We start from the raw sequence: 27,809 nt of genomic DNA on the forward strand, positions 1-27,809 counted from the left end.
GCTTAAATTAACCTAAGTAAACCATGAATTCCAATTGGGTTTATTTAAGCTTTTTTAATTTGCCTATTCAGGTATCTTGTCATTTTTTTATACTAAAAATGTTCCTCCTAGACAGGACCAGTAAGAAGCAAGAGATTACTTATTAAGATGAAACAATGTATTTCATTGCTTTGGAAAAACTATTTATACTTAAATGTACACAGCTAGAAAATGTTCGTAACAATTCCAGCACCTGTATACACACAGGTGCTCCTTAGAGAACCAGCGTGTTCTACCTCATGCTAAGCGTGTAAATCTTGAGTTTCAAACTAGGTAATCTGATTTTCACGGGTGCTGAACACTGCAGTTCCCAATGGACTGCAGTTGTAGTTGTGGATCACCATGACCTCTGACAATAATAATTTAGGAGACTGATTTGAAGTATGTACAATTCAGAAACTTAAGCCAGTTTACTTAACCACTGCCAGCTTCCAATTAGTTGCATTGTACTTTAAGTTGAGGGAGCTGTATCTTAGCAGAAATAGTGGCTATCTGCTCTTAAAAATGGAGCCACATCCTATCAGGCTAAGTAAGAGTAGAGTGACTCCTACACCTGCAGATTTCATTAATTTGGGCCTCTGTTTGGATCAGTCTATCAGCACAGCATTAAACACCACCACAGTGTTGTACAAATGGCCTTACCAAGAAAGTTTTGGGTTGGGTTGTTTGGGGTTTTTTTTGCTTAAAATGAGAAAATAAAATATTGGCTTGATTTTTCTAGATCAAATTAGGGTAGAGACAGTATTTTAATTCTATTCTTGTTAGTTCCTGAAGGATGAGAGCCTCCATCACTCCTTCACAAGGTAGGAATGGGACTCAAGTTGTTTTTCTACTTCATTTTTTTTGGGAAACCAGGAGGGAAGGGGATTAAGAAAAAGCGTATTTGCCTAGTACGCAAGAATATCTCTGCAACAGATGCTTCTGTTTCTATGGTAACCATGACACCATACACGCAAATTTTAACAAATGTTTTTGTGCAAGTTATCAGGAAAGATTTAACTTCTTGATTACATGCTCAGAAGTTTCCACTAGGTCTTAAATCTTGAGATTTCAATCTCTGAGAGCAACCCTTTACTGCACACAACAAAATGAGTATAACAGAGAAGTTGTTTTAGAAATTCTTTAATTTACAAATGCATACACTGCTTCTTAAAACAACCATGGTACAAAATCTTACCAACTCTTAGTTGGTTGCATTGATGTACATTGTCTTTTTAGATTCATTTACACTAGGAAGTCAATTTCTCCAGTAATGCTTCTATTCCTTTTACATTTTTATTCAGCTTCAACTTTGGGACAAGCTTTTTCAGTCCTTTTTTGACTGTATTTGCCACTTTTTGATCGGTGCTCCGGAGAAGGCTACAAGAAACAGGGAAAAGAACAAGGATGTCAAAGGTCAGCATGTAGGTCATAGGAAAACAGGCTGTCCATGTAAGGAAACAACTATTTAGGAAGAACATAGTTCAGGGCAGATTCTATCACGTCCTACTAGAAAAAGAGGTAAAACTTTTCAGGAAGCATGAAACACCAAGTGAGAACACAACCAACACAAGATAAATCAGACTGGGCTGTCACCATGGGGAAAAGGCTTCTCCTTATCTCCATCCTGAGTCTCCCATGTTTCAGCTTGTGCCACTGCCTCTGGCCCTCCCACCACGCAAGCACTGCTGTGGAGAGCCCAGCCCTCCTCCATCCCCCTTGGGGCCAAGGATGCTGTTGAGTGCTTCCAAATCCATCCTTTCTCCCAGCTGAACCAGTCCCGGTCCCACAGACTCTCCTTCAAGGCCAAGGGATCCAGCCCACGACTATGTTGGTCACCCTCCATTAAACTCATCCCACTTCTTGATACCTCTCTTGTAATGGGTGTCCTAAAACTGGATGCAGCAAAGCACATCTAATACACATCAAGTACTTTCACTATTGTACTTCTGTGCTTAATTTAGCACAGGACTACAGAGCCTTACCAGTTCTGTTCTTTTTCAGATATTACTTTTGGAAAACAAACCAGCTTTCCCAGACACCTTTTCTTCCCCAAAACCAAGGAAATTCATCATAAACTGTAACATACTATTAGGAAAGAAAAAGCTGCTGCACTATCCAGATCAAACTAGGCAGTGATTGTCCTGTTCCTCTTCCTTGGGGTAATAGTGAAATGTTCTTGGATTATAACACAAAATCAGTAGAAGTAATGGCACACCTGATTTGCTATTTCAAAATGTTGAGTGAACACTGCCTAAAAAATTTAATGTCTTCTACAGCCAATGTGCGGAATCCAGAACAGAATTACAAGTCGCACTGGCAGACAAATAAACTATTGGAAACAAACTATAACACCCATGTACTGCTACCGAGCAGGCTGCATACTACAAGTCTTTACTGTCTCTAGGATTCTTCCAAACAGCTCCCAAATTTGCAGCTACCTAAAGGCTCATTTCCTGCCTACTTTTTAAACAAGGATTAGATACGGCAAGCTGAACTGAGTAAGACAGAAAAGGAATTAATGTAGCTTAAGGTGAGATTTAAATTTTGTCTCTTTAGGACTCCAAATCCTGTGCAGAATGGCAAGACTATAGGCAGTAAAGCATGGGATGCCCATCTGACACCACCACTATTTTCAGCGTCTTCATTCCTACATTATGACTAACAACTTCTAGCAGCAACTTCTGTTACACTTTTAGCTATGACACTACAATTTAATCAGGAGACCTTCTTTAAAACTGAATTCAACACAGGTGAGGGTGATTAGTTTCTCAGCTTTTCTGTGAGTCATGTACCTCTGATAACAGCAAGAAAGTCAAGAGTAGTGACAAAGGATGTGCTGAACACATTGGTACTTAACGTGAACAGATCTGCATGGTTCACCACCAGGGACAAAAAGCATACAAAGCAGCAAGACACTCTGGACTGCATTTTATATATTTCTAAAAATGAATTTCATCTGCCAACAGCTATACATGTAAAGCTGCTTTCAAACTTTTGGTATCCACAGTTATTTCAAGACGTGATATTTTTAATGATAATACAGCCAAAGACTAACATAGGTTGTTGGGGTTTTTTAAAATTATTATTCTGAAAGTTCTTCTAAGACCTGATAAGCAGACACCTATGTATTTTGTGGATATAAAATATAATTTTTAAGGGTTACAGAAATGGCATATGGAAATCAAAGAGTCATTTGGTCAAGTGCGTTTTTATCCATTTTCTACCCTGATGTTACATATCATTGACAAATTACAAAATACCAAGAGGTCAGATGTAGAAACATAAATAGACCAGCACCCAGGACATTCAAGTACTTACACCACTTTATTTACATGAAGCTGGACTGTAATGTCTGCAAAGAGCCCTCTTTGCACCTTATGACTCTTCACACTTGTACTAGATCGGAACCAGGCCTTGGACTTTTTTATAAAAATCAAACTAAAAACAAGTAGGGCAATGAAAGGAGAAGGTCCAGAGGATACTAGGTAAGTAAGCAATTGAGCACACGCAATGAACTGACTACTGTCTAATTCTGAGTTTCAGATCTGCATGCAAGTGACAGATGGCTTCCGCAAGTCAACAAAACAAAAATCAATCATAGCTTCAGGGAGAACTGGTAGCATCTGAAAATTACCTCTGTGTAAGGGATCTGAGCTCCTTTATGACAAAGGAAGTATCTGAGTATTTTTTTTAACAAGGTTTTTTGAAACTCAACAATTATTTTATGAAAAATATTAAAGTTATCCATACCAAAATAAATTAAATTAAACATTGCTGTATGATTTAGATAAACTCTCAACTTCAATGTGTGCAGTTAAACAAAGATGAGATTAATTACTACGTGTTAGCGAGGTACGTGGGTGTCACATGAAATGGAACAAAAGCAGCTGGTTATGTTCATATATTTTCAGCTGCCTAAACAAAAGGTTGTCGTGCCTAAAAAGTCATTAAGAGAAGTTCAAACTACAAAGAATTCAGATTAAAATAAAACCCCAAAACACCTCCAAAACCAAAATGCTAACAAACAAACAAATGCTCCTCCCCCATACTTTTATCTCTCTTTCCTGTTAGGTGAGTTTCAGTATTGGTGAAAAATTACAATCTAGGAGATAAGCTCCCCTGCTTGGTAACAAAGCACACTTGTCGAAGCCCAACCCACTAGCGCCACGAGTAATAGGAGAGAGGGGGAAAGACTGCCATTCCTCAAAAGACTTGTCCATAAAATACACCACTCCTGTGCTGTTTTTTTGCTAATAAGCAATTACTAGTTTCCTGGTTTTTCTGCAAGTCTTCAAGACCTATTAAGAGACTGCTGTCACAGCGACAGCCAAACAATTATTAAAGTGCTATACATGGAAAAAATTCCACTAATTTACTTTGCAACTTTATTTGGACAATCAAAACAGCTTAGTACATAAACCAGCAACACCACACGTTAAATGAATCTCCTCAGCCTTGTTAGGGAAAAAAAGTCCAAGCATTAATATACTGTCAGTGAACAAGCCTTTATAACAAACCTCTACTGAACATGCATGTGCAGGATCAGATACCTTAAAGGCATTAGATGCATTTATTGAATTCTAAAGGCCTGTTATGAGAGGCAAAGAAAAACTGTTATCATTTTAGCAGGTGAACAGTCTTAAGAGCCAGATCCATATGACTATTTTGATGTTGCATAAACTGGTTTTATATCTGGATTGCAACTACTTTTCTACTACCAATTCTTCTCAGTAGTGCTCTCAATGGTTAGGAACTAAAAGTTAGAATTAAACTTAGATTAACTAACAAAAGTCCTATTAGTACAAACAGCTTTTAATTCACCTTGCAAAAGACCATGAATGTCAAAGTAGCCTCTTTCAAAATCGTAAAGTGCAGAGATGGAAAGCAAACAGCAAGGAGTCTAAAGTAACTTTAGGAGAGGGAGAAGTGGGGCGGGAAAAGAAGTTTTTATTTTTCAAAATCATATTGTCTGTTTGAATTGTTTGCTGATTTTGGCTCAGTGCAAGCCTTTATGAGGAGCCAACAGTGCAATGCTGACCCAGTAGTTCCAGAACACAGACCACACACTTCAGGCTGAAGACAAAAGCTTGGGTTTCTGTGACCTGAAACCGACAGGTAGTTACAAAGTGAAAACAGTGATGATTAATGCAGCTGTTTGCATTTGATGAAACAAAATGTTAATATTAGTCCAATTCCTGTGGGGTCTTTTTGATCTCACTAGTTGCACAGTTCAGTGCTTTGAAGTTATGAGCCAGTTAGCTCATCGTAAGCCTTTGCATGGTCTGTTCTCCTGTATGGACTATTCCAAACACTTTTATACTTCAGTATGAGACATACTTAGGCTCTGTAATTAAGGCAGCAACACAAAGCAATAAGTTAAAAAAAAAAAATCTGGATTCTTGTATGCTGCAGCCAGCCAGTCACAGGTATTTCAGAGTTAATTATTTTGATGTAGCTATTTACGGAGTGCTTTTTTGACAATTTTCTGCTTGTAAAACAAGACATGGCGGGCACAATTTTAATAATAAATTTTATTTTTAATCTTAAGATTTTCCAGCATTGAGCTACTTTCTAGTACTGCAAAAGCATGAGCTCAAGGAACAACCTATGGAAACTCTGGCTTAAATTTTTCCAGGAGCCTGTTCCATCACAGACTTACCAGTGGGATGAAAGACAGTACACATTAAGCAAAAATGGCATTTTGCTGGTAAAAATTTCAACTGATGTTCCCTTAGCTGTTCAACAAATCAACATTGCAACCTACTCAGAAATAGCCATGTGACTTACATACCAACAAAGAATAATGGCACCTCGATTTACTTCTGCCCAGGTCTTCATATTCTCAATACCAACACGTTCCACCAATGTTCTTCCAAAGCAAACTGTAAAATGTGGGAAATGGGTAGGGAGAAGAAAAAAATTAGACAGGATCTTTACTACAAAGAAGCCTGTTAAAAGTTCTCGCAGTTGTCATTTAATCAAGTAGTTTTTAGCCACCAAGTATTTACAAAGTTCTGCTCTCACAAAATAACTGACTCTTCAATGCAATGAAAACTTTTATAGATGTTTGACTACTTCCAAGTATTGCTTAAAATTAGTTAGACAATAGCAGCACTGTGTGACAGTTGACTAGTATAAAGCAGGCAAACTTGCTGTTTCTTTTTTAAAAGGGTGTCAAAGGCTATTCATGTCTTAAAAAAGGCCATCTACTCCAAAGAAAGAACTTGGTAAGAGTGACACCAACACAAGAGATAATCATATGCAATATACTAATACATACACGCCTCTTTTGAAAAATGTAACCTTTTTAAGCATCTGACTACAACCAAAAAACCCAGAATGTGCACAGATTAAGTTACTTAAAACTTCAGATCTAATCTTTATTGATGCATGAAAACCACTAGGAATCTTGTTTCTTTCAGCAGTACTAATGCTACAGAGCTCTCTTTCTTCAGTAGGTTTGAAAGCTTAAGCTGACTTGCAGATTCATTACACTAATGGAATATGCAAAAGAAAGAACGTAGGCTGACCTCAAGTCCCCAGCTGAATTTCCTGAACTTCAGGAAAACTGCTCTTACAACTTGTATGCTGAGCAAACTTATCAGCAAGCAATCCAAAAAACCCCACCCAATCCCAACAAACTCCAACCACCAAGCAAACACTGAAGCAATTTTTCACTGTCACTTTAGATCAGAATTCCATCTGAAGAGCAAGTCAGTTTTTATTCAACTTGTTCCCTACGTAATAATAATTTGGTTGTTTTTTAATGCTGATTCCCTGAATTCAGAGCAACAATTCTCAATGGCACACTCTTTGGAGGAAAACAAAGAAACCAAAGGGAAGAGATTGTGTTTAAAGTGAGAATTGCGCAATGTTAGCAGAAATAAATCCAGACAATTATAATCACCTCAGTTAGGCTAGTCTCTGAAAGACACTCACATAAAAATTCCCCCTTTGCACATTTTTAATAATCCACCTGGAAGCAGCAAAACAGCATCTTTTCAGAAACATTTAATAAAGCCCAACTAACTCTTATTTTTAAAGGAAAGAGTGGATACCTGAATGTAGTAAGAAGAAAAAAAAAGAAGTTTAACAAGGTCTGATAATTCTGAAAAGCAAAATGCCCCCTACACACAGAGGAGTTTTTTCCAGATTATATTATGCCACCGCCACCTCCTTTCAATTTTTGGGGGTTTTGTATGAGGAAAAAGTAATCTCTATTAGGATATGCTGATTCACACAACAAGATTTTACAGTTATGTAATAAAATAAGTTTAAAAGCTAAATTAAGATGAGAACATCTGTGCCCAATCTCTGCCTTCTGTGATATAAAATAGAAAAGATGTCCTATTTTGTGCATGAATTATTGTAATAACAGTTATAAAGCATTAACCCAGCAGCACTAATGAACACAGTAAAGATTACAGGTTGGCTCATGAGCACTAATGAAACAAGTATTTCCATTAGAAAGACTTTACTTTTTCTGTTATTATCCTTTAAATTGCTGTGTAATTTAACAAAGCTATCAAGATATTTTAAGCAGAGAATTGAACCCTGTCCCAAATACACAGTAAACCCCTGAGGAAAAAAAAAAACAAAACAGACCAGTACTTGCTTTGTAGAAAAAGCAAATGTATCCTTGTCATTCTGTTCATGTAACAGTTCATAACAGCAACAGGATAGAAGCAATAATTTTAGAGGGTATGTTAGATTTTTCATATATTAGTATATTCAAAGAAATAAATGCAGCAATCTTATTTTAGGTCAGATAACTGCTTACTCTTAAGTCACAATTTGATCAAGTAAAGCTGAATTTCCAACATACCTTCTCTTCCACTCTCTCTCATTTTTTCATCTTGCTCTATTAACCATTTCAAAACTAGATGGCCTGCTGGATGCTCTGCAATGTGAAGCTTTAAGGGGAAAAACCAAACCAAAACAAAACCAAATTATTTAATGATGTTTTAATACTCAGTTACATGTCTGTCCATAAAGATTCCTGCTTGATTTATCCACTCTGCCCTCAGACACCACATCACACCGATCCATTTAGTCATCACCTATGCAAGTATCAGGAAGTTTGATGCAACTATCTGAATATTTACTTAAACTGACCAGTTTATTTTTTACCACCTTCCCTGTAACATCTGTAACAACCAACGCTTCATCCACCCTTCCAAGGACTTCATGCTTACTGAGCAGAATCTCTTGGTCTAGCTGCCTCCACAAGACTTTCCACATTTTCAGACTTGAAAATTTACTACACTGTTCACAGAAAATCACAGAAAACATGCATAGTTCATGTAAAATTCTGTAAAATGCATATCTTAAAGAAGGGAAAAGACAGAGCAAATTCAGCACGACTATGACAATCTGGAGAGCATCTACCTTAAATATAGTGTACATAGCATTTTTCATTTTCTATTCTACACACATACATCTGAGCGTAACTCAACAAAATAGGGGAGTGGCACACTTTGAAAAGAAGGTCATACTGTTAAGACGAACAGCTGTTATCTAAGACCTTTCCTCGCATGGAGATACGCATACCTGAAAGCTAAGAGACCCTATCATTCTCAGTGTAAACAGTCAAATGTACTATAAAAATTTACTAACTGCTTGATTGCATAGCAATAACATTAAAAGAGTGACTGTATAACATGATTGTCAGGTACCTTCCCACAAAGTGTTTAAAGCAGTTCTGAAGATTCAAGATCATGAAGTACCTTGCTCTACAACTCAGATGAAATGCTGGCTCAAGCCTTCATCACTCCAGATGCAATAGTAATAAATTATGGAAGGGAAACATCAGAAAACAGAGACCACATCTAATGTATGAGCACTATCAGGGCAGTACGTTGACGTCTTACGCAAAGCCAAAAGTAAGCAGACTTCATTTTAGTAATACAAAATAAGCAAACACTCTGCAAGCTCTCAGCACCTTGTCCTCTCTTACATTACCTGCCCATCACGGCCACCTGGAACCAGCTCTTCTGCTGCTAAATCAGCAATTGCATCTAGTGCAGGCTGGATGTCACCAAGAGCTGTTCTTAAGATGTCAGCAACCAAGACAAAGGTAGCTTTGTCTATCACTACTTCTTGGGTATGTTCTTGCAAATATTCCAGCAAAGGTGAAGAAATGGCTTCCAGGAGTTCACGGCGGCGGAGTTCAGTATTCTTCTTACTGATAAAAGAGACAGCACGTTACTGTAGAAGACTTGCTCTCTATGCACATCAAGCAACAAGAAATTCAGAACATGTACTCTATGAGACAGCTATAAATTTTTGGAAAATCAAAATAAAGCATTATTCTTCTTTCTGTTTCACATATAGTTAAACACATGTTGCACACACATTTTAAGAATGCATGGAGTGAGAAAGTGTTTAAAGCTGACTGCCAGTAAACCTCAGAGTTTTTTTGTTAACAATGATAATTTAACCTCTATTTTCTATTCATTTTGTTATCTCAACTACTGATATCTATTTCTAATAATCTAAAATTGCTCTTTCTTCAAAAGCTGATAAGCATCAATGTCAATACCAGAGACTGAATTCAAATTAACAACTTCCATTTTTATTGCTAGATTTTGAGATATACTTTTAGGCAACTCAAACCACCAATAATGCCTATTAAAAATTTTCTGCCATGCCAGATTTGATATATGAGTTTAAACAAAGAACACATCACAATTTTTGCCCTTTACAAATGGGGTTTAACTGCTGATCACCAATACATCCCTGGCCAACAATGAACTTTAAATAAAAAATGCAGAAATAAGGACTACAGATTACATATTTAATAATACTTATGTATTATTTGTATATATTTACAGTACTTAGATATATTATGATGAAAAGCTGGAATTAAACTGATCATGTCAGAAAGTTGCATGAACTCTTCTGGACTTCAGGGAAATCAGCTTAACCATCATATCTGAGTTACCTATAGGCATTGCCGTCTCCCTGTTGCAGAAGTGTAATGATTTCTGGAACAAAATGTGCAGGGTCTCTAGGACTTAGCAAGTACAACAAGACCTTTTTTCCATATTTGTTGTTTATTATGTTGGGCAAAGAAGCATTTACTTCCTGTAACAGTAAACAAACAGCAACAAAACATTAATGAAGTAATAGTTTTGAGCCATTGGTAATTACTGATTAGCTTTCAAATGCAAAGCTCAGGAAAGGAAAACTACATATTATGACTAAGATTCATATCTGCTTCTGAAATTAAATAAAAAAACTCTAATGAGAGTGAAAGTTTGGAGAAGTGAGAGAAGTAAAAAAAAAAAAAGGTTTAAAATGTGTTCATCAGATGCATCAATGTCACTGATTAGAAAATACTACAAAAGGACAGGATTTGTTTTCACTGATACATGCAAGTACAAAGAACAGCACGTATTCTAGTATGCCATATGCTGTAAAAATATAACCGCAGTAAGAGTCATAACCTCAGCAGACCAGACATACAAAGGATTGTCTACCACACCACCTTAGAGTAATCACTGATACCATGCTGACTTTCAAGGGAGTGTACATTTGGAGGTATGTGAAGTTCATTTATCAATTAAATGGATGACAAAGGTGCTGAAATATTTCCAAACTCAAAACTGGTACGCAAATACTTAGTTTAGTACAAATAAACACAAAAATCATGTGCACTTTGAAATCAACCTATAACACAGCCATTTTGCATAAAAGGTAATAAACACATTCTTCTCTAAATCCTCCAGAAGTGCATTTCCCCCACTGATTCTGATTCCAATGAATTAAAAATTTGGTCACTTTCAGTACCAGAATTGTGAGAAACTCTAAACGACACGGGCATGCTGTCTCCTGTTGGTAATGTCTCCCTAGCACTGCCTGCTTGGAGTCCTCATGAAAGAGCAGGATTTCCTGCTAACATCTGCCCGAATCCTGAGATGTGCCAAGCTCACGATGTCCAGTCATACATGAAGGTTTAAAGCACCATACATACTCTTTGGTCCTGGATTAAGACTCTGTGGAGCTGACAGATGATGATAAGGAAAGATTTTCCTCAAACGACTTAAAAAGCTCAAAACCTTCCCTTCCGTACAAATTCCCAGCCATTCTGCCAATCCACGTAAGTAATCTATTTTACTAAAAAAACAAAAAAAGGACAAGACCTGCCTAAACACTGCTTTTTCTGCACCCCCCAATTATTTATTATTTTCCTTACATTCCTTAAGTTAAATTTTATTATGGATAGAATAATAATTGGTATGAGGTGTTTTAGAAGTCTAATTGCTCTTTAAGATCATTTTGAGAACTGGATTCTTTTTATAGAGTATGCTTTAATGCTTGATTTCTAGATGCTTCCACCTCATCCTCTGCTACTAGTTTTCATTCACCATCTGAAGAGCTGGTTTTGATCTTATCTGATATTTTTTTCCTTTTCCCTGACATTCTTTCCCTGTTCCTGACCTCATATAAACCCAGATGGGCCAATTCTGTATGCATGAAGGCCACTCCTCCTTATTCACCTTTACTCTTGTGTCCAGATTGATGCAGTAGGATGACCAAACAGTAAACACTCCATTATCTTTGTTCTCAGATGGTGAAAAACCACAGATGATTCAGGAATTAAATGACACCTTGAAAGCTCAGCTAAAGCCAAACACCGTATCTGAACTAATAAAGCCTTCAGAAAGCAGAGTGCTTGTAACATCGTACAAGATCATTGGGGTGTTCCTGTATTAAGACAGCTCTGATCTGTCAGATCTTATTTGCTTGGAACTTGCCCAGAAGTTGTTACATTGCAGACTGGGCTCTGGAAACAAAACCCAGCTGTGATTACAGCTAATATACCCGAGAAACAAAAGCCATCTCCACACTGGTATGCTTTCATCTCTCCACATCCATCAGAGAAGCACAGACTTAAGGCCAAATGTCCATGCTACAGTACAAAAACCCAATTCCCCCCATACAAAGTTGCTCCGTGGAAGAACCGATCATATTTTTTAAAGCATGCCTCATCGTAACCCCTTTCTCCTCACATCCTTCCTCCACAGAGTATTTGCCTCATCTTTACCTTCCTGCCAATGCCTCTCAACCTGTCAGTCCTAAAAGCTACAGCATACTACTCTAAGCACATTAGAAACTATACATAAAGTATCGTGCTTGCACATTGTGCACCGTGAAGTCTCTTTTATCAGTGTGAAAGTATAACTTCATTATAATTTACAGATTAAAACATCTTAGAAGTGATAAAATTTGCATGTAAACATAATCTGAAGTATAAACACTTTATGAAACCCTATTAAATAATTTTTTGGAAGGAAGGTGGGGAAATGGGCCATTCCAAAAGGAAGCAGATGCAGACTAGATCATACTCCCCATACCATTCATTTTGCAATTGCATGTAGGTGATGCAAAACAGCTGAGTGCTCTCATGTTTCAGACATCTATCTGTATCCGTTTTGGAAGCAAGATAAAAGTATTTTATCTGGATTTTATCCAGAAGGTTAGTTGTCATTTAATTATCAACATATTAAATAAAAATGTCAAGTTTCAAGAATTAATGTGAGTTAATAGTTTCAGCATTCAGCCAAAAGTCTCCAAGTACTTTTTCTTGTTTGAAGTCACGGTGTACTATATTCAGGCCTGTTGCCACATTCCTGAAAGTTTACTATAGTTTATCTTGAGGTATCACTTTCCAAGATGCTACTTCTGCAAAAGGAAAGAGCTAAATATGCTAAACAACCTTTTTTTACAGTAATAAGTTTGCACAATAAGGACATTGTAGGCAGAGATATTCTTGACATTTTAGGTTTGTCTGTAAAATGGGTAAGGTGACATAATCATTCTGATGTTTTCCACCAAATTTAATCTCTTGAAATTCTAGCAGAGCTCAAACTTCTATGACAAAGACATCGACTTTAAAGAGATACCAATCATCCATTAGCCAGCATGAACATGTACAAAAAGGGTAATTCTTAGCAAGCACTGAAACTAGCTTAAAAACTAATTCAACTAAATAACTAAAGATAACATATGAAAGTGCTGAGGTCTTCTATGAAAAGAAGAAAAAATCATTATATGCAAATATAATGAAACATGAAAGGTAGAAAGGAATTAAATGGTTTGAAAAAAAGCAGATGGATTCCTACTCTTATCCTCCTATACACTGACAAACACACTGACACTATTTAGTATGCTATTTCAGGAAAAATTCAATTACTTACAGATATAATTAACTGTTTCACAAGTTTAGTGTCATCAATGCAATCAAATGCTGCCAGCAAGACCAGATGAGAAAATTCTCCCTGCAAAGATGAGACATCAGAAACCACATACAGTCAAGATTTATGAATACAGTAATTGACTTAGAAAAATTTCTGAAAGTTTATCTCAAACATGCTACAACATGAACCACAAGCAAACTCTGTCTACTGTCATAGAATGAAAGAAGCCCAACATTTAGGCTCTCTTGGCTTGTTAAGAGAAGCATGTTATTGAAACAAAGATTAAGTTGATCTGCCATTATAAGTTGATATACTGCTTTATCACATCCAAGCTATTAACCTAATCCTATTGTTTAATCATCATTTGAAATCACAGGATTTGCCTTGCAGGAATATTACATACAGATTTTATTTCTATGGTTGATTTGCTTAAAATGGAGATAAATCACATACTGCATTTTTGGAGATCATGTCTCTGCAGTGAGCCATACAGTCTCTACTCCACTGTTGGAGAGCGAGTCACTAGCACACTCAAAAAGGCACAACCGAATTCACTTGTATGTCAGTCAAACTCTACGTCAAAGTGAAGCTAGATCAGTGTTGTTTTAGCAATTATTTACGCACTGTCTCATATTTCCATATAATGTATATTTTATAAAATATAACAATTCATTTATTTATTCTGCTACCAGGAAATTATGGAGAGAAACATTACTTAGACCAGTGGCCTCCGAAGTGGGATGCACACAACAATCCATTGTAGTGCAGGAAGAAAATATTTTTTTGTACCATTAATAAATATATAAAAATAACCACTGGTTATCTTTATTTCATCCTTTTAAATTTTCTATTTCTGTGTATGTTTTATAATACGTACCAGTACAGTAGTACATGCACATAAGGTATACATATATACACATATATATATATTAAAAAAAAAAAAAGGGGGATGCATGTCCAGGTTGCGTCATCAAAAAAGTTTGGAGGTCACTGACTGAGTCCACATCAACTATTAGTAAACAGAACAATACAGCAACCAGGAAGAGAAGAAAGCTTTTCTTCACAGTTGCAGTTTTGTCCAGCACTCTGAAATGTGGTTGCAACTGTTACTCTACTGGTGCTGTAGTCTCCAAATGTACACGTTACTCAGGAAAAAAAATTATATAGACACTTCTTCCACTGTATGTCGCTTCAGCATTAATTCATTTTGAAGCTTCCTGACTTAAAAAGTTATTGAGCATCTTATAAGAAATATGCACATTCAAATGGGCTTTCCAATGACATCTCCAACACATCTTAATTTTTGTTCCTCTTCTGTATACATGTTATTTTACTCCCAACCAATGAGACATATGAAGAGGCAATATAAACTTGGGCTCAAAAAAAAAAAAAGTAGAAAAAATTTAGGACTTATCATTAAGTCAGCTACTTTAAAGAAGGATAGTATTAACTTTAATGCCCACAATGAAGCTTCTCAATACGTCTCTAAATATTCCATAAAGTTCAACATATTTCCTATTATCTAGTACATAACCACTATTTTAAACTTAGTTTTATTAAGATCTTGTAATTGTTTTCAGTACCAAAGCACATTCAAATTAGCCTCTATCATATCACTTGTCTTTCAGAGACTTCTATGAAATAAGTGGTTAATGAACACTCACCGTTGCTATTTTTTCAATATATGTCTTCATAGTTTTCACAATGACTTTTCTGTCCTATCCAAAAGGAAACAAGAAACTCAAATAAGCCTATAATCACAGTGATTCTGAATAAAAAAATTGTTATTTACACCTTCAAAAAGATAACTTTCAATTTGGTTACTAAAGCAAAGGCTATTTATCAAAGTCTCACATTTGTACTATTAGTCAACACCTAGAAACAGTATGAAGAGTTAAACCTGAACTGTAAAAGACTCAGTCCCAGGGGGGTTCTGTGATATGTTTACAAGTCCAGCCCACCAATGGGAGATGCCAAAAAGGGAAACTTGAAAAAAAAAAAAACCCAAACACAAACCAAAGCCCCAACAACAAACCCCCAAAAAACTCAAACCACCACCTATGTTCACCTATATCTTCTTCATGACTTACAGAAGAACGCACTTAACTCTTCATTTGGAAAGAAACTTATTCACAGAACCTGAAACTTTAAAGTAGCAAGGACTCTAGCCCGCTTCAAAACCCATTTACTGGCAAGATTTTTTTAGCAGAAAATTTCCTCAGTGCTTCTACTTTTGGCTCTTGCAATCACTGCTCAGTCTTCTTTAGACCCATTACTACCCCTAGATCCTAGGAACTTCATTTTTTTTCCCTGCACTCTTTAACAAGCATACTATTTTCCTAAGTAGGGGTTTTTTAATACAGAAAAAGATAGGAGGCATTACAATATTTCCAAGAGATGTTGGCATACATTACACCTAAAGTATTTCAGGATACTGTATCAGTAGACGAAAATAAAACACAGTTCCTATAACATTTTCTAAGCCTTGGCATTCCAAAGCCAAACACTGTGCCACATTATAACTTCTTTACTGTCCTCTCCCTACTGCCAATTTTACCTGCATTAACAAATCTACAAGATAAATGAATGGCAAATAATCTTAAAATAGAAAAGCTTTATGTACCATCTCTAAGAACTCTGCTAAAAATAAAAGGAGATGCTTCCATTATAAAAATTCTAACAAAAGCTCTGATTCACGAAAAACTACTGCTTGTATTTGCCAATAGGTAAAATGGGGCCACTTTTTAACCTTGTGCTCAAATACTTAACTGCATCAAAATGTGTGCTGGTAGAAGGACCCACGTGAGTACAGTCTCAAACTACACTATTATTAAAGAAGATCAGGTAGACTGAAATCAAACAATACCTTGGGAGTACCATGCCATAAGCAGTGCATTGCTACTCGGGCTCCATCATGAGTGTGTGCCAGGTAGATGACAGCCTCTCTAATAGCTTCTATCATTTCCTGGGGAAGAAAAGGTGATAAAGCAAAAAGGTGAAAGAAAAGGCCTGAGAAACGTCAGGACAGGTGGGCAAGCACCTGAAAGGATTTTTTGTCTGCGCACAACACTACAGAGAGCATCACTGGCTCTACAGAACCACTGTCATTGCCTTGACCTATGAAAAACAGCCTCAAAAGGAGCCCAAAAGAGCGTAAATGACCTAAGCTTTCTCCCTTCAAAACTGCACCGTTCATCATATTCACTCTATGAAATCAGAACTGTAGTGAAGCTTGCCAGTTGTCCTACTATAGACAGTTCAAGGAAGGGTGCTCAGAATTGAGACTAAAATTAGAGGAGACAAAGACAACCATTAATTTAGGAAGAAAGTCTTTGAAGGTGATGCAATTTATTTATACATACAGGGTATTAGTCAGGAAGAAAGAAGAACTAAAAGTCATGTAAGCACCAGGTGATGTTATAAATCAGATACGGAAGATTCAGTCAAAAGTTACGTCTTTGTAGCCAAGGAATAAGGTTCTGAAGACATCTGACAAATAACACCATCAGCCAAAAAACCCACCAAACCTTCCTGGGTTACTAGATACTACTGCTGTTAAAATCTGATAGATGCCTCTGACATGAAGCTCCCACCTATCGCCCTTTCCATCCCTAGCTTCTCTCTCCCTAGTCAAAGGTTCCAAGCACTTTACCACTTATTTAGAAACTGCTCAGTCACAACACAGTTAGTGTCACTGGCTATATGCACGGGCAGGAACAGATCTACAAAAGGGGTTCCCAAACCGCAGAAAGAATATCCATATGCTACCATGTCTGCACAAAAAGCCAAGCAAGGAGGAAGAGATATGCCCTCACTCCCCTGATTCACACGACTGTGAATCCAGAAGCATTCTCTGACAAAGCATTACATCAAACCATGCAAAGGAACCTTTAATTAGGTAAGATCTGAACTGAGAATAGGCCATAAACAGTCCACCTCACTACACTTGGCTTTGGGTTTGTTAACAGTAAACAAGATTTCAGGAGTCCAGTCCAGCAGAAGTAGATAAAAGACTGCAAGTCTAGAAGGCTCCACCTGGCCTGGAGTGAGATGGTGGCGAACTGCAGAACCAAAGTGAGGCTGATGGGCACAGCTTGAAGACAAGTGAAGTCAAGCAGGATACCAGCTTATATAATGTCACAGCATGCAGACGGATTTAGGCATGGTTTTAGCAAGAATGGCTGGGGTAAGCTTAAAACTGGAATTTAATATTGGCATACTGATTCAAGCCATATGCTTGGTTCAGAAGGAGGCAGAAGACAAAGTTTTGGCTGGTGACAAAAGGGCCCAATCCGACTGTACCTTGGTCAAGGGTTTTTTGGACAATGGCCAGAAGTGGTTAAGAAACTAGACACTGGAAAGCTAAACTACTGGAAGCAATGTCCCTGGCTTTAATTATTCTCCAGCTATTGAGAAGCATTTAGCATGGAGAGAGAAAACATCAAAGTCATTCCATTAAATTTTTTTTTTTCAATTTGACTATCACAAACACTATTGCTTTAGTGTGAAAGTTCACTGTGACTGTAAATCTCTATACAACACTACTCCCCAGTCATCTGTCTGGGATCACCAGATGTGAAGAAGTCTATAAATGTAAGCTGTGTATTTTTGTCTACTTAAACCCTTTTCATGACAAGATTAAAAACATTCCACTGAAAGGCAAAAGATGACAAAAAACCCAAATAAAACATACTTACAGATCTTTGTTTCGGAAGAGCGTAAGTGAAAAAGTCCAAAAATACTTTATGTACCAGTGAGTGCTTTATCACAGCCTCTCTGTATTTGGGAAGAGGAAAATAAGAAGTCCCCCAAGTAATGGTTTTAACATAAGTTAGCAATACTTCCTTCATATTTAAAGAAGTTAGGAGTGTGGTGTGCAGAGAACACATAGCTGTTCCGGATTAGATGTTTAGCATTTATACTATGTGGAAAATTCTAAAACCTAGCAAAATATTTTCTCCTGAAGACCACTGGAGAAGTTTATCCAATAATGCATTACGGAAGCACAACACACTGTAGGATTTCTACCAATTGTCTGACTGGGGCAGGGGACACTTTAATTTACAGAAGTGGAGTTCAAAATTAAAATATTCATTATGACACTTCGGACAAAACCATAGTTACTTACTACACAACACAGAAATGTTACAGCTTAACAGAGTATCAATATCACTGTCTATCTGCATGTCAAAAAAAATGGTTTGTGCTAGATTGTCACATCTTAAATCAATTTTTGTCCTTACTTTTGTGCCATTGGTGTAAGAATCTGTTTCATTTCATCCAAGATGGCCTCTCTCTTTTCAGGCTGAGCTTCCAACACTTTATCCAGCGTTGGGACAACTGGTGTCTGAAACAAATGCACAATCAGAGGTTTAATTGTTCCCAGTAAGCATGGGAGTTCATAGAAATTTGTAATCTTCAGTCCCTTTTCAATCAAAATTCATTAACAGTATCACAAACAAAATGAATTTCTGCAAAACTAACAGTTTTTAAACTTTTTATTTTTAAAATTGTATCTACTTTGAGTATGTCAGAAACCGTGTACTCAACTTTCTACAAATTGAACATTCATCATTAGCAAACAAAAACTACTTCTATGGTTTAAACTGTTTTTTGCCACTTATGGTTAGTTACTCATGAGACTGTCAGATACAAGGTTAAATACACAAAATTGGCATTCTGTTAAGGGACTCCTGAGCTATGCAGAAATCCTGCATGACAGGGGGCAACACAGCAACAAGTCAATGAACTGAGAAGTTAACCAAGGCCCAGGAAATTCCAGTTCAAGAACAGCAGAGAGGAGGAATATATACTGTGTACCTGCTACAGCATTGCAAAATGCTTTACTAAAACTTACAAAAAACTGTAAATAAAAATAGCAATATAGTTCTAAATTGAGTGTTAATTTCTTAGAGAATTTTAACATAAATCTTGGGTAAGAGTGTGCTGTGTTGTACACCAGGGGGCAAAAGTCACTACAGAGTAGTTAATAATTGTGTAAAACAGTTTTGCACTTTTTAGTAAATAAAACAATTTGTGCCTCTAATGGAAACCAACTTTCCAAGTCAGCAAGAAAGAAGGAAAAACAGAAGTCAGAAGAAAGGAGGCTGTACTTTTTAAAAAGGTTCCCAGTGCCTGGTGAGGATCTACATCTAAATGGTTTCAAGACAGGTTGGACTCAAGTCCTATCTCCATGGGAAAAGAAAGCAAAGCTAAAATTAAACCTAAATGGCATGCTGTATGTAGATACAGGCACATTCTGCACACATTCAGTTCTCACGAGACACAAGGCAGAAGCCATCCACAGCATTAATGGGTAATTAAGCTGAAATCTTATCTCGGCAAGGATGACCACGTCAGGCTAGAGACTATGACACTACAATAACTGCAACTATATGGTATTAGGCTGTCTTCGATGAGCAAAGCAAGCTCGTACGTGAACATAATATATTTTACATAGCTCAAACTGAAAAAACCCCACCATTTAACCTAGAATAGAAATGTGCAAGTAATCATAACGTTTAAACATGCTAAACTAGACTACATTCGGACAGCTGACAGAAAGGAATTTAATCAAAAGAAATAGTAGGTAAGATAGGTAAGGTATTAGTAACACAATACTTTAGATGCTAAAACACCTTAAAGTATTGAAACATCACCTTGTAAACCTGGAAAGTGTTCCCATATAGTTCTTCTGTCAGCATATTCCTCTGCTCCAAAATGGCTTTGTCATTATATGCATATTCCACTACAGCAGATGCTTCGGCATGACGGAGCATTTTTTTCACGTGGCCTTTAAAACTTTTTATTATTTCTGCAACTTGTGGCTTTGTCCTGTTTTACACAGAATCATAGATAGCAAGAGGTAAAACTTTAGGGATAAACTGACCTATCCATAGCTTTATTTTTGAAAGCACATTTACTTGGTAAGTTTTAGCACAGAAACCAGGAAATATATGCATCTGGATGAGCCTTATGGCATTTATGAAAATATGGCAAGAAAGCCAGGAATCTGGAGAAATCATAAGGCGTTTTGAGGGAAAGAAAAGAAACCAGTGGATAAAATCTACAGAATAAAGGATGACTTCCTGAAACACTAAGCAGAAAAAAAATTTAAAAGACAGTTTTTTGTATAAGACAAAGACCAACTTTGAGCGTACATTTAAGCTTTTTTTTGGCATGTTTTCCTCAATCTGTACAGATTTAGCTTTACTTTTTGCAAAAGGAAAACTGCTGTTAGCAATACCAGACACTCTCCTGTCTTGTCATTACTACAAACATGTTTCCAGAGACATAGTTTTTTTATTCATGATCGATGCACGAAAGATTAAGCAGCCTTCGCAATGGAAATGAAACAATGCAACACAGCTAAGCAAATTCACTTCATACTCACCCATACATAAGAAACTTCTTCACAATATTTCTGGAATATTTTGACTTGCTCAACTCTACCAGGCTATCTAGAAGAAGGGAAAAACATTCACCTGGTTTGATTTTTCACTACATTAACTCTACAAAACAAGATGCCATTGTTTAAATAAGTTTTAAGAAATCACTAGGAATGATGCATCATTTCAGCAGAAAGTTAAAAACATTCAAGAGAAAATAATATGTCTTGTTTTAATGCATCCAAACAACAACAGAGAAGCACACAGGTAAAATTCAAATGGGAAGAAATTACCTTTCAATTCTTCAAAAGTCTCTTGCCTTTGCTTCTCATTACCATACTGAATAAAGCACTGGATCACTCGAGTTGAATCATGTGCAAATGCCAGCTACAGGACAGAAAGATTTCATTATCCTAGGCAGTTCAAACAGTATTATGCACCAAATTTATTTTAATGCACTTGCTCTCTGATAATGCCACATGTAGCATGGAATGCCATTTATAACAGTAGTTACCTGCTTATAACAAATTGGTTTAATGGTTTTTTACTGTTTTATAAGTACTCTTATCAAACAAAATACAGATAATGCTTCCAGTTGCTGGTAACTGAGGACATGCATCAATACTGAGGACATAATACTGAGAACATAATACTGAAAGAGAACTATGAAATGGTATCTCCTTTTCTCTCATTGTAATTTCAGAGTGAGTGTGACAATACAGTTCCACTTCGGCATGGAATACCAAGAATCACTTTAAAATCCAACGTGTATTTCACTGCAAATTTATACATTTCAAGAATTAAGCAGAAAGACTGGTTAGTATAGTTAAGTATCAGGACATTAACTTCTCTAAAAGAAAACTGCAAAGCAACAATTATAAGTAATCAAAACTCTGAGTGGCTGTTTTTGAACTTCAGTGAACACAGAACTTCACTGGACTAAACCTGCTTGACAAAACAGACAGCCTTGTAATTGCCAGCTGATAGACAAAGCATCCCAGGACTACTGTCCTAAAATCCAGGTGCCAAATGCAGCCTTTCAATCCTAGTTTTGTTTTGGGGTTGGTTTTTTTTTGTTTTGGGGTTATTTTGGTTTGGTTTTTTTGGTTTTTTTTTTTTTTTTTACTAACAGTTTAAAAAATTTCCCTGTAGCTTTTGGAAGAATAGGTTAGTGCTATATTATCAAAAGTTAATTCATATTTCACCATTCTTTAAAGAAGCTTTTGTGAATTTTTGCACTATGGCATTAGTTTTTCTTACGCTTTTAATTTTTCCATGAAGAAGCTTCTGTAGTTCATTCATTAGCTTTTCTCGCTTCTCCTTATCGCATTTCTTCCTAGAACCAAAAAAAGTAAAACAATCTTAATTGAGGAAGCAGCTTTTTTGTAGTATGATTCACTTACATCTATAGATTAATAAGCAAGACAGTATAAAATAAAATTAAGTTAGCACCTGCTAATACAAATTTACATTGTCATTCATTAAACCTGTAGATAGAGGTAATCAAGAAGTTTCAGTTCCTAGAAACCAAACGAGATTTCCTAACTTTTTTCTCTTCTGAGTAACAGTATTATTAAAGAGAACATAAACTCAAATCTGCAGCCAGAGTTATTTACAGATCCAAAGATTCATAAGCATCTTATAGCCAAAACTGCAAAGCACAGACACTTACAGCAAGTAAAATTAACTCCTCCTCCTGATGTGGGGCCCCAGTTCTAGAATTACACTTGCCCAGAGAGAGTATACAAACCTCCACAAGAAACTCATGCAGTAATCCCACTGCAAGATCAAGCTGAATCCATATATGCTCTGTGCTTTAGGATTCAAAAAATAAGACAACTCCTCAAGCATTTACTCACAAATTTTAGTCTAAAATACAAGTGAGCTCAATCCAGACATTTCTAGCACCATGGGTCACCATACTCTGCTTGAACCATCTACAGAATTCCATGTCACGTTATCATTCACCCATTAAGTTTCACTGTGGAAATACAGTTTCATATAACTACAAGAGGAGAAAGAGTTTTCTTGTAACTTATGACTAAAAGTGAACTGAATGAAAGAAAAAAAAAATCATTATTACCTTCTCACACTTTCCCATATTTGCTTCGATTTTACAATTATGTCATAATTACTTTTATCATTAAGTTGTCTGGTTTGCTTTAACTCTCTCCTTTTCTTTTTGAAGTCATTCCACTTTGGCTTCTTAGACTCTGACCCTGAAGACAAAAATAAATACATTTTCTATAATCAATAAAAGAAAAGCAAAATGGAATCCTTTACCAGTATAAACTATCGCAGCTATTGTAACTTGAACTGCTAACAATTTGGGAGCTTTGCCTGCAGCTACCCAACTAGCTAATATGAAAGCGTGAATATTCAGAAACTATGCTAAGCTAGTAATTTCCACTTCTAGAATACTGGAAGAACAACGCAAATGACGATTTTTCCTCAAAGCTCTGTCAAAGGATGCATTGCAAACCTCTTAATAGCTTGAAAATTGACTCGAAATGCAGTTAGCAGCCTATGACTGCCCCAGGTAATTCTTCCTTTTTAGTTCATCCTGTACTCATACATACCTTTTCCCTCTCTCAAAAGAGGAGCCCTAACTCAAAGATATATATCAGAAATCTCAGAGAAAGGAAGAGATTTTAAGCCTTTTAGCATGCTTAATTTTTTTGTTCAGTCAAATTCCTTAAGTATGGGATTTTACTATACAACAGCTATACACTGCCACACAACAAACTCAGTTAAGGTAACTTTTTATAAAGTGCCACAAATAAGTTAGGGAAAAACTTCAAGTACTTTAGTTTTAATTACACCTGAAGAAAAAACATCATCTTATATTACATGGTTTCACAGAAGCAAGTCATGCTAACTATTACCTCTAAATGGAACATTAAAGGTCCGGCTTTAAATTTTTAGAGCGCTTGTTGGTATTTAGCAGCACATATTTAAGCACCTCACGCATCCAAAAAACCATGCTCTCTTTTTACAAAGCAAATTATCAATTTTTTTCTATTGCTCTCCTAAAGTAATAGTGACAAGTAAAACCAGTAACACTTTGCTTTGACAGCAGCACCACTGTGCAACAGACAGCAGCTTTCAGTTATTCTTATAAAGAACATTTAAAGGTTGGTTTGTGGTTGTGTTTTGGTTCTTTTTTAAAGCACCTTAATAGAAACACTCTGTTGCTGTTAAATTTCCAGACATCTAGTGCATATACCATGTGAAGCCATTCTGCAAACATGCAACAACAGCAACAACAAAATACTCAACACCTTCTACTGACTTTCAAACAACTAACATTTTATGTAGAACTTCAGGATCCCTCAGGTAAGATTCCACTTTCCATTTTACAATGCTGTTTAATTGTCGCAGTAGACCTCTGCTTCACAGCAGAGGAAGGAACAACATGAAGCTCTCATGTACCAGAAACAAAGTAAAAAAGAAATCCATTTAAACAGTGATAAAGGCAGACATTTATTCAGCTTTTCTGTATAAACACAAAACTAAGCTGTAAAATGTAAAAAGCAGTGTTAACACCAATGATTTCTTTAAAAAAAAAGGCAGGGGGAGGGAGGAGGAAAAAAAAAAAAGAAGAACAAAGGAAAAACAAAGGGGAAAAAAGTGTCTACATAGTTTGGACCACAGAAAAAAATAATATAAAGGATAATCAACTTTGTTTCATGAATTTTTGTGTTCCAAATTTTATAGCCAGTACTTTTAGAACAGAGGATTAAATTTCTAAAACAGTTTATGAAAACCTCTGTATTTTCCAAATTTCTGTGAAAACAGCAAGTTTCAAGCTAGCCACATAATACTGTCATTAGAATAATCATAGCTTTATGACAGCATACCAATTATTTAAATTTGCTGCTGTATCTTTACTTTTGACTTCCAAGATAATTCGGAACTTTTCATGCTCATGACTTTGGCCTCAAGCTTAATCAGGTGAAGTTAAATTTTCCACAGCAAAGACTAAATGTGAAGTAAACTTGGAGTCATTCAGCCAATTTGGAAAAGTGGTAACAAGGCAGGGGGAAAGAGGAAGACCTAGATGAACGACGTGTTTCTCAAAATCTAGTTTCCATTGATATCCAGGCTTAAAAATCTGCTCACCTCCCTCTTCACCATCCTGGAGCTTCCTCTTCTTCGCAAGCTTTTCTGATTGCTGTTTATTCTTGAATTGTTTGACACTAGCTCTTCCAGGTCTTAACTGTCCTTTCACAAATTTCTTGGAAATGGATTTAGGCTTTCCCTCCTCATCTCCTTTATTAAGAAGTTTCTTTGGTGGACCCGAATCTATTAACCAACAAAGCAGAAATTAAAATGTTATCCTAGACCTAATGTTGCTTCAAAATAACAAATTATTACTGTAATAAGAATTAAATTACTTTGTAATAACCATTATATATATAACAATAACTCTTACATGCTTCTCCATGTTTTCATTGCAGACCCTGGGTGTCCCAGTTTTCCCTATGGAAGTTTTACCTAGCCATTATTTTCTGGGCAGCAGTATAACAGGCCAGACATAAAAAGAATTATTCTAAATTAAGAATTTCACCACCTCTGGCATCAAAGTCATCAATTCCCAAATCATCTCTTCATTGTTTATGGTCAGAGCTGTTTTGACATCATCTGTTTTAAGCAGAAGAGAGCAAACACTGAAAGCTATCTTCTCGATCCTAACCCACAGCACTTCACACATCCTAGCTTCAACTCTCAAATAAACTTTTTCTTAATGTGGGAAAGCAAACTCTAGAATCAAAAAGTTATCAACTTCAAATTTTTAATTAAAAGAGTATTTTAGGTCAATCAAATAGAGCTGAAGGGCTTGCAATGCAATCTATTTAAAGCATTTCAGCTTTACTTTTTCCAGATTATTTGATCATACAGTCAGCAGAGTTCTAAATGCAAGACAGAATCCTAAAATAACTGAAGTTGGAAGAAACCTCTGGAGGTCATCTGGTCCAATCCTCCTGATGCTCACACAGGGCCACCCAAAGCTGGTTGTCCAGGGCCATGTTTCGGTGGCTTTCAACTATGTCCAAAGTGGGAGACTACCATCTCTCTGGGCAACCTGTGCCAGTGCTTGGTCACTGTCACAGTAAAGAAGTTTTTCGTGATGTTCACAAGGAACCTGCTGTGATTCAGTCTGCGCCCACTGCCTCTGGTCCTGTCACTGGGCACCACTGGAAAAAGCCTGGCTTTGTCTTTGCACCCTTTCTTCGGGTTTTTATGTACATTAACAAGATCCCCCTCAGCCAGTTCTCCAGGCTGAACTGTCCCAGCTGTCTTAGACTTCCTGCATAGGAGAGATGCTCCAGACCCTTCATCATGTTTGTGGCCCTTTGCTGGTCTCTCTCATACTGGGGAGCCCAGAACTGGACACAGCACTCCAGGTGCATCCTCACCAGTGCGGAGGAGAGGGCAAGGACTGCCTCCCTCCACCTGCTGGCAGCACTCCTCCTAAGGCAGCCCAGGATCCAATTAGCTGCCTTTGCCACAGGGGCACACTGCTGGCTCGTCTTTGATTTTGTGATCGCCAGGAGCTCCCAGGCCTTTTCTGCAAAGCTGCTTTACCCTAGCATGTACTGGTGCATGGGGTTGTTCCCGCCGCAGGGGTGCAGAACTCTGCCCTTCGCTCCTTGATGAACTTCACGAGGCTTCCGTCAGCCCATTCCTCCCACTTGTTGAGGTCCCTCTGAAGGGCAGCACGACCTCTGGTGCATCAGCCGCTCCTCCCTGTCCTGTGTCATTGGTGAACTTGCTGATGGCACGCTCTGCCCCATCATCCAGACCACCAATGAAGCTGTTGAAGAGGATTACACCCAGTATAGACTCCCAAGGTACACTGCTAGTTACTGGTCTTGAACTAGATTTTGTGCCACTGATTACCACTCTCTGGGACCAGCCATTCAGCCAGTTTTCAATCTACCTCACTGCCTGCTCATGCAGCCCATAATTCATCAGCACCCCTGTGAGAACTGTATGGGAGACATTGTCAAAAGCCTTACCATCGTCCACGTAGACAACATCCACTGCTTTTCACTCATCTACCAAGCTAGTAATTTCATGACATAAGTTTACCAAGATAAAAAAAGAACTTTGAGCATGCCTGTGCACAACAATAATCGTTCACCCAGGACTCCTATTAATAAGCCCTCCCCTTCTTACCATTACCTTTTTTAAATTTCCTTTTTCCATGTGGTGCTTTTCTGCGAGATGCTTTTCCACTGTTCCCCACGAACTTCTTTTTACCCTTGGCTTCCATGACAGCACCACTGCAAACGGAGCAAGAGACAGCATTACTGGACCACCGTGGCTCCCTTGCTAGCGATGCGAGGAAAACACAGCCTGCACTTCCCTAACACGGGCTAACACGCTTGACGGAGTTAAGCGGTCGCCCGTCCCTAGGTAGACGGTGCGGGACCAGAAGAGGTCGCGCACAGGCCGGTCAGCACGGAGGCTCGGCTAGGCAAGACCGCGGTTCACCGGGCCTGAGCGGCCGAGGCCCCGACCCCGCTCCCCAGTGATCCCCTGCGCCTGGGAGGACGCAGCACACCGCCGTCCCACAGCTGAGCGCGGGGTGCCGTGAGGTGAGGTAGAGGTGCCCCGCGGGAAACCCCGCCGCCCCGCCACCCTCACCGCGCACCACCGGAGCCGCTGCTCGCCTCACACGTGCCGTGCCGCCCCGCCCCGCCTGCGCTTTGCGGCCCCCTCCGGCAGACGCGGCTCCCCATTGGCCCGCCTGGCCGCTGCCGCGCGACAGTGCCGAAGCACCGTGCCATAAAGTGCCGGGCGGAAGGCGAAGGGTGCTACGTTTTAACCGTGCGCCCGGGCCCTTAGCGGCGGGTGCGGTGCGCTAGCGGCGTGGCCTCCATCAACCTCGGCATCCTCCGTGGCCGTTCCCCTTTGTGTAGACTCATTCCGGAGCCCTGGGAAGGGCGGGCTGCTGGGAGAAAAGGCGCCGTCCCTTTCCCCCTGCTCCTGTCTTTGCCTCCTGCCTGCCCCCGCGCCGGCCCTGCGGCCAGGCCAGCGGCCCTGCCGCCATTTTCTCGAGCGCGGCTTGCCCAGTGCTCAGCATAAATAAGATCCTGCCTTAAAAATAAGGTAATGAACCACAGTACAGATTAAGTAGCGATGATGCTGGAGAAGAGCAGGTGGAGCCCATACTTCAAAATGATGTAAA

General features: G+C 38.0%; 1 protein-coding gene across 2 annotated transcripts; it reads right to left on the reverse strand.

The window, feature by feature from the left end:
• Nucleotides 1-1,145: 1,145 nt before the first annotated feature.
• On the reverse strand, nt 1,146-27,327 carry PUM3 (pumilio RNA binding family member 3). Of its 2 annotated transcripts, none has more exons than XM_054810346.1 (18): nt 27,266-27,327; nt 26,801-26,901; nt 24,734-24,916; nt 22,695-22,830; nt 21,872-21,947; nt 20,905-20,998; nt 20,617-20,683; nt 19,883-20,057; nt 18,467-18,570; nt 17,921-17,999; nt 16,090-16,188; nt 14,888-14,941; nt 13,224-13,304; nt 9,965-10,107; nt 8,983-9,205; nt 7,847-7,934; nt 5,813-5,903; nt 1,146-1,398 (listed from the first exon to the last, which is right to left on the reverse strand). In XM_054810346.1, the coding sequence occupies exons 2-18, from the start codon at nt 26,889-26,891 to the stop codon at nt 1,269-1,271; spliced, it is 1,914 nt and encodes a 637-aa protein (XP_054666321.1). In that variant the 5' UTR covers nt 26,892-26,901; nt 27,266-27,327; the 3' UTR covers nt 1,146-1,268. The 2 variants fall into 2 exon arrangements, with proteins under 2 accessions (XP_054666321.1, XP_054666322.1); XM_054810347.1 differs by having other exon boundaries at nt 27,273-27,316.
• Nucleotides 27,328-27,809: the final 482 nt, after the last annotated feature.

The sequence above is a fragment of the Grus americana genome, chromosome Z, assembly GCF_028858705.1.
Source record: "Grus americana isolate bGruAme1 chromosome Z, bGruAme1.mat, whole genome shotgun sequence".
NCBI lineage: Eukaryota > Metazoa > Chordata > Aves > Gruiformes > Gruidae > Grus > Grus americana.

Bases quoted from the DNA above. Each gene is read 5' to 3' on its own strand.
- PUM3 (XM_054810346.1), bottom strand. From the start codon at position 26,891: ATGGAAGCCAAGGGTAAAAAGAAGTTCGTGGGGAACAGTGGAAAAGCA. The intron at 20,684-20,904 runs GTAATTTCTTCC...CCCTTCTTCTAG, and splicing joins GACTTTTGAAGAATTGAAAG to ATAGCCTGGTAGAGTTGAGC. The intron at 14,942-16,089 runs GTATTGTTTGAT...CCTTTTGGATAG, and splicing joins TATGGCATGGTACTCCCAAG to GACAGAAAAGTCATTGTGAA.